Source organism: Oncorhynchus nerka, linkage group LG27 (genome assembly GCF_034236695.1).
Source record: "Oncorhynchus nerka isolate Pitt River linkage group LG27, Oner_Uvic_2.0, whole genome shotgun sequence".
Taxonomy (NCBI): Eukaryota; Metazoa; Chordata; class Actinopteri; order Salmoniformes; family Salmonidae; genus Oncorhynchus; species Oncorhynchus nerka.
The window spans coordinates 97,175,913-97,186,885 of record NC_088422.1 but is presented as its reverse complement, the minus strand read 5'-3'; the positions used below and the strand labels follow the sequence as shown (position 1 = coordinate 97,186,885).

The following is a 10,973-nucleotide window of genomic DNA, read 5'->3' as shown; positions in this document are numbered from 1 at the left end:
TTCTGCCTGGCTGGCTGTCTATAACTTCAGGGCCCACAGCGTAAAATAACAGTTTATTCGGACACTAAGACTATTAAAAAAAAAACATAACAAAAAACACAGTCAGTAAAATAACATCAAACAAACATTAGAAGATAGAATCGCCCTAAATATTTGTTTTTATTCCGATATTTTGAATTTACCGCCCGATTCCCCATCGTCTCGGTTCTCCACGTCTGTTGAATGACGCCGACGCTGACGCGGGCAGCCAGTCTGAATGGCGATGGTAACAGACTCGCAGCGCGGTGCGGACTTAGCGCAGCCCGACCTTATATCGCTTTGAAAAATCATCGCTATATCAAATGAAACGGACGAGAACAGTAAGTGATTCAATACTATTTTTATTTTTTTGGGTTGGATAAATGTATTGTTATGTGGGAAGGTCGTATTATGTTTTTAAACGGCAGGTTATGTGACATTTTCGTCGTCGGGTTTTCGACGTCGGCTTTGTGTTAGGAGGGAGCAGGATCCGCTGTTGTATGAAAGGGGACGACCACGGAGCCGAATAAAGCTAACTAGCGACGGCCTTGTGAGGTTAGCCAGCTCAACTCAAGACCCTCTGGCCAACAACAGGGCGCCTTTGTTCATGTCACGGGGATCGTTGGAAATCTCTCTCTCTCTCTATCAACCAAATATGTGGATAAAACGTTGTTTATATGGGTAACGTTATAATAGAAGAAGCCTTTGGCTGAATATCAACGATATTTCATTTTCCCCCTGTAAGGTTAGGATAATGCGAACAGTCAACTAGGGGGTCTGTTCCCCGAATTATCACCGGAGTCGGAGGTTCACGACTTTAATGGGGGGATCACATGGTTAACTTGGCTAGCAGTGGCTATCTGGAGAAAGTTAATCGTAATAACGTGGTTATCTTCACACAAAATAACCTATAGTCGGTAATACGGCGAGTATGTTTTGTTGGCAAGCTGCTATCGCCATGTTATTTACATTTAAACATTTCGGAGTGTTTTTCTGGTTCCGTTTTGGATAGAAAGTGTGTCGCTAGTTAGCGAATGATGCTACAGTAGCTAGTTTACCAGCCGACTCAACTCCACGATTTACTATGGAGTTGAGCGGCGCTGTGTTAACATTTATTTATTGTATTTTTTTAAAGGAAAAAAAGTAGCTTTTGTCCATTTGTCCCTAGATGACATAAAAGGGATTAGTTTTTACGTTTATGCTGTCCCTCAGTCCTCTCATGCAATGAGACATTAAATCATTAAAATGCACATTTAAAAAAACAGCAAGTACTTTTTTTAAATAGTAGTACACAATAATAGTACACTTTGTTTTTTAACTTGTTATTATTGTTTATGCCTTATAGACAGCTGTGGTGTCATTTGACAAGGAGCCGATTTAATAAATTAACCTCACTTGCTGCAGCAGAGGGGTGAGGACCAAGAGGCTAGAGTGGCGCTACCTCAGTGGAGCAGGAGAGGAGCAGCTGAGTTTAGCCAGGCAGGGCACACAAACACGGAAGTCACTAAATCCCGAGTGACGTAGGGAGCAGCTCGCTAAGACACTGCAGTACCTGGTTCGAAACCAGGCTGCATCACATCCGGCCTTGATTGGGAGTACCATAGAGCGGCGCATAATTGGCCCAGCTTCGTCCGGGTTTGGCCTGGGTAGACGGTCATTGTAAATAAGAATTCGTTCTGAACTGACTTGCCTAGTTAAATAAATGAAATCAACCAAAAGTAACTGGGGAAGCCTTTAAAAAGTATCTAAATACTTTTGCCAATAGAAGTCGCTGGAAGGATCTGACTTGCTAAATCTAGCTACAAAGTATTTAAAATGAAGTTTTTATTATTAAAAACTACTGATTTTATTACCCAAAGAATAGCCTGCAATTACATAAATTGTTCTCTGTAATTGCAGGCTAACGCTATTCTTTGGGTGCTGAAAGAGGTATTTTTTATAAAAACTGTCATTTTATGTGAGGTCGGAGGTCCAGTCCACCCACATTCAAGCCAGGTGTACATTTGTGGCCAAAAGTTTTGAGAATGACACAAATATTAATTTCCACAAAGTTTGCTGCTTCAGTGAATTTAGATATTTTTTGTCAGATATTACTATGGAATACTGAAGTATAATTACAAGCATTTCATAAGTGTCAAAGGCTTTTATTGACAATTACACGAAGTTGATGCAAAGAGTCAATATTTGTAGTGTTGACCCTTCTTTTTCAAGATCTCTGCAATCTGCCCTGGCATGCTGTCAATTAAATTCTGGGCCACATCCTGACTGATGGCAGCCCATTCTTGCATAATCAATGCTTGGAGTTTGTCAGAATTTGTGGGTTTTTGTTTGTCCACCCGCCTCTTGAGGATTGACCACAAGTTCTCAATGGGATTAAGGTCTGGGAAGTTTCCTGGCCATGGACCCAAAATATTGATGTTTTGTTCCCAGAGCCACTTAGTTATCACTTTTGCCTTATGGCAAGGTGCTCCATCACACTGGAAAAGGCATTGTTCGTCACCAAACTGTTCCTGGATGGTTGGGAGAAGTTACTCTCGGAGGATGTGTTGGTACCATTCTTTATCCATGGCTGTGAGTGAGCCCACTCCCTTGGCTGAGAAACAACCCCACACATGAATGGTCTCCGGATGCTTTACTGTTGGCATGACACAGGACTGATGGTAGCGCTCACCTTGTCTTCTCCGGACAAGCTTTTTTCCGGATGCCCCAAACAATCGGAAAGGGATTCATCAGAGAAAATGACTTTACCCCAGTCCTCAGCAGTCCAATCCCTGTACCTTTTGCAGAATATCAGTTTGTCCCTGATGTTTTTCCTGGAGAGAAGTGGCTTCTTTGCTGCCCTTCTTGACATCAGGCCATCCTCCAAAAGTCTTTGCCTCACTGTGTGTGCAGATGCACTCACATCTGCCTGCTGCCATTCCTGAGCAAGTTCTCCACTGGTGGTGCCCCGATCCCGCAGCTGAATCAACTTTAGGAGACGTTCCTGGCGCTGGCTGGACTTTCGTGGGCGCCCTGAAGCCTTCTTCACAACAATTGCACCGCTTTCCTTGAAGTTCTTGATGATCTTACTGGCAGCAATATCCTTGCCTGTGAAGCCCTTATGTGCAAAGCAATGATGACTGCACGTGTTTCCTTGCAGGCAACCATGTTTAACAGAGGAAGAACAATGATTCCAAGCACCACCCTCCTTTTGAAGCTTCCAGTCTTGTTATTTGAACTCAATCAGCATGACAGAGTGATCTCCAGCCTTGTCCTCGTCAACACTCACCTGTGTCAACGAGAGAATCATTGACATGATGTCAGCTGGTCCTTTTGTGGCAGGGCTGAAATGCAGTGGAAATGTTTTTTGAGGATACGGTTCATTTGCATGGCAAAGAGGTACTTTGAAATTAATCGCAATTCATCTGATCACTCTTCATAACATTCTGGAGTATATGCAAATTGCCATCATACAAACAGAGGCAGTAGACTTTGAAAATTAATATTTGTCATTCTCAAAACTTTTGGCCCCGGCTGTACATTACATGATTTTCCCCCCGATTTAGCAGTCTGGTCTCATCGATTAGACGTAGCAGTCCCCAGACTGGTCTCATCGATTAGACGTAGCATAGTAAAAGTAAATCCTGGACACTCAAGTTAGTATGATATGTTACGTTTGGTATTGTTACATAAGATAGGTTACTTATTAAATTTAAAGGAGCGTGGTTGGGTGAGTGTATAACGCGAATGTATAGCAACCCAAAGGTTGCATTTGAGCTAATTAGGACTTTGCAACTACTTACTACTTTTTTTATAGCTATTTTGCAACCACTTAGCATGTTAGCTAACCTTTCCCCTAAAGCTAACGTTAGCCACTTAGCATGTTAGCTAACCTTTCCCCTAAAGCTAACGTTAGCCACTTAGCATGTTAGCTAACCTTTCCCCTAAAGCTAACGTTAGCCACTTAGCATGTTAGCTAACCTTTCCCCTAAAGCTAACGTTAGCCACTTAGCATGTTAGCTAACCTTTCCCCTAAAGCTAACGTTAGCCACTTAGCAAAAAATGATCACAACAAATTGGAATATCCATATTTTTAGCAAATTTGTAACATATATTACTAACATATTGTACTAATTGCAATTTGTTACATATCATATGAAATGTATGATGGACATCCACAAATTAATGCATACCATACTAAACATATCATACTAAATGGAGTGTCTCGGATTTGCGTACAGAATGAATGTGAAATACTCTTTAGACCACGTTGTTGTCCCAGACTAGTTTTTGAGATCAGATTGCCTACTTGAGGCGCGAGGCTGTTACCAACGCTCGTTTAATGAGAGCGGGTCAGAGACGCAATCTGTGGTTTTCCAATCTTTGAGCAGTCCCAGACATCCCAATATTTTCAAACGTTTGATTTTAACGGCACGAACTCTGCAACGCTCTTGTAGTGTGAGATGTGCAATGACAAGTTTTGACTGAGAACGGTGATTATCAATGGCCAATGAGAGCTCGCTAGAGAAGCCAGTGAGATGTTGACGTTGTTTCACATCACCCAGAATGTGTCGACTCGAGCAGGAGCCATGACTACAACTAGTATGCATTTGTATTTGCCTTTAACCATAGCCAAAGTGTCAAATCGGCCGACGTTAATAACATCCAATTCAATTAAAACATGTTGGCTAGATATTTCAACTCTGTACATAAAGTGTGAAAACTAAGCTAACATGTGGAATTGTTTTAAGATGATCCTACCAAGGATCATTTATCTATTTCATTTTTTACATTTAGGACCTCCTTTAGGTATAAAATAAATATATATATATGAAACACTGAATTTGGCCTTACTGCTATTAGCTCATAGAAACACATTGAATAATAGATTGTAATTGAGACGCAGCCCATGCAGATGTCTCCAGCTTAAACAGGTGTATTTTGATGGGAATTTGTTTATTAAGCTAATTAGATTTCCGTAGCTGCGTGGACCTTGACTCTAGGCGTTTTAACTGGCTAATGTATGCCATATACACTGTGGCCAGTTTATTAGGTACACCAATTTAGTACTGGGCCAGACCCTCAGCCTAAAATCATCCGGGCATGGAAACATTGCTCAATTGGTATCAATGGACCTAATGTGTGCAGGGAAAACATTCCTTGACAGTCTCTTTTAGACCTCTCATCAACGAGCTGTTCTCGCCCACAGACAGACTGGGCACAGGACAGACTGGGCACAGGACAGACTGGGCACAGGACAGACTGGGCACAGGACAGACTGGGCACAGGACAGACTGGGGCGGCAGGGTAGCCTAGTGGTTAGAGTGTTGGACTAGTAACCGGAAGGTTGCAAGTTCAAACCCCCGAGCTGACAAGGTACAAATCTGTCATTCTGCCCCTGAACAGGCAGTTAACCCACTGTTCCTAGGCCGTCATTGAAAATAAGAATTTGTTCTAGGCACTGACTTGCCTAGTTAAATAAAGGTACATTTAAAAAAACAAAAAAACATCTGTGAGCCAATACCAGAATGGACACACTTGCTATACATCTTTTTTTTTTGTGAAAACCATCAGTAGAGTTGAAAATGTGATGAGAAACCATTTAACTTTAACTTTTTATTTTTTTACGTGGGAATTTAACCGCAAAATGTATTTTGATGCGCACTATGTCATCACTATGTCATCACTATGTCATCACTATGTCATCATGCGCATGTCATCATGCACATGTCAATTTGATGGAAACTCCGGTGGGAAAATTTGCATGTTGTTTTTATGCAGATTTTTAGAATATTTGTGTGGAAAATCTGTCGCCAATTGGATGAAAAACCCTAGTTTGAAACTTTTTGAAATGTATTAGCTAGCATTTCTCTCCATGTATTTCTCTTTTGGGTCATCTTAAATTGGCCAGTGACAGTCGTTCAGTCTGTTTGACGTCAGGCTATTAAAACGGCTGAATGGAACCGTGTCCAGTCAACCAGCCATGGCAGTGTTACTATTGTCTAATTGTTGTCTGATTGCTGACCTCAAGCATTGTGTTGTTTCTGTTTCAGGTTACCCCTATGTAAAATGGAGGATAGTTTTGATTGCGACTGTGGTGAGCTTGAGCCACCCGATTGTTGAGGGCCAGACTACTCTGTGAAGACTAAAAGGCAAGACACCATTTTGGATGAACGGTGGTTTCAACAGGAAGAAGATTTGAGTAAATATACAAAAAAAAAAAAAAAAAAGAGTTTAAAATTGTAGTTCTTTTTGGCGCAATAGTAATCAATGCAGCTACACAGGATGAGTCTATCACTGAATGTATCTGCACTGTGAGGATGCAACAAGATGCTGTTGTAGTTTTTGAATTGGCCTCTTGAGTTCATTCCATTATTGCTGGCTGTTAAACACTATAAACGTTTAAAAACGGTTTAATAACCGGAGAAGCGGCAAAAACAACCAACAAAAAAAAACAAAACAGATTTTGAAAAAGTAATTCATATTAGGCCTGGAAAAAGTTGCTCCATTTGTCAAACAAACATGACTTTCTACTCTGGATGTGAGTCAAGAGCTGTGTGATTCTGTGAGGGTTAGACAGGGGGAAACAGTAGTCTTCTGTAAGGGTTATACCATCCACATTTCTATTTTCACAATGTTACACACCAGGCAAGACCTCCTATAGCTTATTACCAGTCAGTTTGTCCATTTTTTTATTGAACAACCCCCAAAGTCAATCGCAAACTTAGTCAAAACACCAAATCCAAGATGGCGGAGAAGTTTGAGTCTCTGATGAACATCCACGGGTTTGACCTGGGCCCACGTTACATGGACCTGAAGCCTCTGGGCTACGGAGGGAACGGCCTGGTGTTCTCAGCCATCGACACGGACTGCGACAAACGAGTGGCGGTGAAGAAGATCATTCTGACGGATCCTCAGAGCGTCAAACACGCCCTGAGAGAGATCAAGATCATCAGGAGGCTGGACCACGACAACACCGTCAAGGTAACGCAGGAAATGCAGTAACGAACTACAATACTTTTTATTGGCCTTTCGTATGGAAATGTCTTTTGTCAGGACAGCAGTGGTATGGGTCAGCTCCTAACACTGCAGACAGTGGAATGGGTCAGCTCCTAACACTGCAGACAGTGGAATGGGTCAGCTCCTAACACTGCAGACAGTGGAATGGGTCAGCTCCTAACACTGCAGACAGTGGAATGGGTCAGCTCCTAACACTGCAGACAGTGGAATGGGTCAGCTCCTAACACTGCAGACAGTGGAATGGGTCAGCTGCAGACAGTGGAATGGGTCAGCTCCTAACACTGCAGACAGTGGAATGGGTCAGCTCCTAACACTGCAGACAGTGGAATGGGTCAGCTCCTAACACTGCAGACAGTGGAATGGGTCAGCTCCTAACACTGCAGACAGTGGAATGGGCCAGCTCCTAACACTGCAGACAGTAGGGGGCGGCGGGGGAGAGACTCTCCTTGCTCAAGTCACACTGCAACATCAAACTCTGCAGTCATACGACTTGTCCTGAGTCGAACAATACAAGTCACTTCCAATTGCTGGACAACCTCCCACTAGTTAGTGTTAAACAGGCAGGATGGAAGTTACACGGCACACAGTCAGGACCACACAGACAACATGCAGGTGTATCTGCTCGTATGAGTTGATGTTAACATATGAACACCTTCCCTCTGCCAGGTATTTGAGACCCTTGGGCCCAGCGGTCGTCACCTAACAGAGGACATAGTCTCTCTGACAGAGGTGAACTCTGTGTACATCGTCCAGGAGTACATGGAGACAGACCTGTGTCAGCTCCTGGAGAGGGGTCTACTCTCTGAGGATCACGCCAGACTCTTCATGTACCAGCTGCTGAGAGGCCTCAAGTACATCCACTCTGCCAACGTACTGCACAGAGACCTGAAGCCTGCCAACTTGTTCGTCAACACAGAGGACCTGGTGCTGAAGATAGGAGACTTTGGACTGGCCCGGATCATGGATCCTCACTACTCACACAAGGTAAGAGGCTAGTTAAACTAACAGTCATTACTGTCTGTAATAACCATGTGATACCTGCCTAGCGTTCTGGCTTTATTGCCCAGAAACCAACTGGGCTAATCCCACACCACACTGCACCGCAGGAAGTTAACAAGGAGGTATGGTAGTTCCTGATGTCGCGCCTCCGTTTCCCTTCCCAGGGGAAATGCTTCCGCTGAGATAAGGGCCCTGGGAACCAATATTTCCGTTGAGGGGTGGGAGGCCGCATCCACATCCTGCCCCGGTGCCGAGGACAAGAGTTTAGACTGTTGACCAGGCTGTGTGGGTGTTGACCAGGCTGTGTGGGTGTTGACCAGGCTGTGTGGGTGTTGACCAGGCTGTGTGGTGTTGACCAGGCTGTGTGGTGTTGACCAGGCTGTCCAGGCTGTGTGGTGTTGACCAGGCTGTGTGGGTGTTGACCAGGCTGTGTGGTGTTGACCAGGCTGTGTGGTGCTGACCAGGCTGTGTGGTGTTGACCAGGCTGTGTGGTGCTGACCAGACTGTGTGGGTGTTGACCAGGCTGTGTGGTGTTGACCAGGCTGTGTGGGTGTTGACCAGGCTGTGTGGTGTTGACCAGGCTGTGTGGTGTTGACCAGGCTGTGTGGTGTTGACCAGGCTGTGTGGTGTTGACCAGGCTGTGTGGTGTTGACCAGGCTGTCCAGGCTGTGTGGTGTTGACCAGGCTGTGTGGTGTTGACCAGGCTGTGTGGTGTTGACCAGGCTGTGTGGTGCTGTGTGGTGTTGACCAGGCTGTGTGGTGTTGACCAGGCTGTGTGGTGTTGACCAGGCTGTGTGGTGCTGACCAGACTGTGTGGGTGTTGACCAGGCTGTGTGGTGTTGACCAGGCTGTGTGGTGTTGACCAGGCTGTGTGGTGTTGACCAGGCTGTCCAGGCTGTGTGGGTGTTGACCAGGCTGTGTGGTGTTGACCAGGCTGTCCAGGCTGTGTGGTGTTGACCAGGCTGTGTGGTGTTGACCAGGCTGTGTGGTGTTGACCAGGCTGTGTGGTGCTGTGTGGTGTTGACCAGGCTGTGTGGTGTTGACCAGGCTGTCCAGGCTGTGTGGTGTTGACCAGGCTGTCCAGGCTGTGTGGTGTTGACCAGGCTGTGTGGTGTTGACCAGGCTGTGTGGTGTTGACCAGGCTGTGTGGTGTTGACCAGGCTGTGTGGTGTTGACCAGGCTGTCCAGGCTGTGTGGTGTTGACCAGGCTGTGTGGGTGTTGACCAGGCTGTGTGGTGTTGACCCAGGCTGTCCAGGCTGTGTGGTGTTGACCAGGCTGTCTGGTGTTGACCAGGTTGTCTGGTGTTGACCAGGCTGTGTGGTGTTGACCAGGCTGTGTGGTGCTGACCAGGCTGTGTGGTGCTGACCAGGCTGTGTGGTATATATTGTGTACCAGTCAGGCGTTCAAACCTCAGAGATGTGGAGATGAGGCTGATATGTCTGGCTCTGGGAGAATGTAGGTTGAGGTGGCTCTTTCCCCAGTCGTACACTGCTCTTTAGACAGGACTCTGAGGGGAGAGCAGGAGTCACAGAAGAATGAAGAAAGGGGTGAGGAGAGAGCTGAGGAGTGGAGTAGTCACCATGCAGCTACAGGTGTCTTAGATTAGTCATCACCGGGGCCTGTCTGGTGTGGGACTCGGCCCTCTCTCTCTGGCACAGCACAGGATTCACTCGGGACTTTTACAGTTAGCTAGGCCTCACACTTTCTCACACACACTGCTCAGCCCCGTGCCAGAGTCTTTTACAGCTAGGCCACAGCTTCACACACAACACAGCCCAAAAGCAGCTGGTTTTAGTGGCTCATATCGCAGATCAAGTGTTGACTCGCTACTCTCCAATGACGCATCGCTAGAGAACACTCTCTTCTTTGAATAGCAATCGTGCTGGGGACACGGCAGGAAACTGGCATTTCCATTTCTGTGTGTGTGTGTGTGCGCTACAGGTGCCTGTTTGAAGTTCGAGAGATTTTCTCACGATCTTCAGTCTCTAGCCAGACACCCCCTCCACATTCCCTCCTCTTCCTGCCTCTCCTAGCCCCTATAGCAGCTCTGCTCTGCTGTGTGTTTTCCCTATCTAAGCAGGTTTTGTTTAGATGAGGTGGAGGCAAGGGAACGGCCTATTGAAAAGACCCTCTGCTGATGTCAACTCTTTTTGTATTTCTGCGGACTGCAGAAGCTCAAGTGTGTGTGTGTGTGGACACGCTTCTCTCTGCAGAGGATCACGGCCATTTGGTGCCGCATTCCATGTACCATCCAGAGAGCCTGGACACACACACAGCCTGAGTGGACGGGGGGGGCAACCACTTGACTCACGTGCCCCTGCCTGCCCAAGCTGCCCTGCTGTTGGGGTAGCTGGCTGGCCCTGCCTCTCTGCATGCTATTTGTACAGCTCACTCTGTCTAAATAAAGAACCAGCCCATTTGCAGCAACTAACCTTGGTCTCTGTCAGGACACTGGCAAGAACTTGCACACGTCTCAATGTATAGATATTCTATAGTGTCTATATAGATGCTATATTTGAGCAATATGGCCCGAGGGGGTGAGGTGTATGGCACGACGTAATGCCTGGATGCAGCCCTCGGCCGTGGTATATTGGTCATATACCACAAACCCCCGAGGTGCCTTATTGCTGTTAGAACCTGGTTACTAATGCAATTAGGGCAGTAAAAATGTATGTTTTGTCATACCTGTGGTATACGGTCTGATATAACACGGCTGTTAGCCAATCAGCATCCAGTTTATATTTATATATATCTTCAGCAAGACCTACTCCATGTCCTGTGTTGTACATGACCAGAGATGGGCCTTGATTGGCTTAGTATGACCAGAGATGGGGCCCTGATTGGCTTAGTATGACCAGAGATGGGGCCCTGATTGGCTTAGTATGACCAGAGATGGGCCCTGATTGGCTTAATATGACCAGAGATGGGCCCTGATTGGCTTAATATGACCAGAGAT

General features: G+C 45.8%; 1 protein-coding gene across 1 annotated transcript in view; it reads left to right on the top strand.

Annotated features, from left to right (window-relative positions):
- Positions 1 to 231: 231 nt before the first annotated feature.
- Positions 232 to 10,973, top strand: part of mapk6 (mitogen-activated protein kinase 6) — a 28,115-nt gene continuing 17,373 nt past the window's right edge. The window contains exons 1-3 of the mRNA XM_065012396.1: positions 232 to 359; positions 6,051 to 6,981; positions 7,684 to 8,001. Of these exons, the coding sequence (XP_064868468.1) occupies positions 6,745 to 6,981; positions 7,684 to 8,001 (555 nt within the window). The 5' untranslated portion in view covers positions 232 to 359; positions 6,051 to 6,744. The remainder of the gene's footprint in view (positions 360 to 6,050; positions 6,982 to 7,683; positions 8,002 to 10,973) is intronic.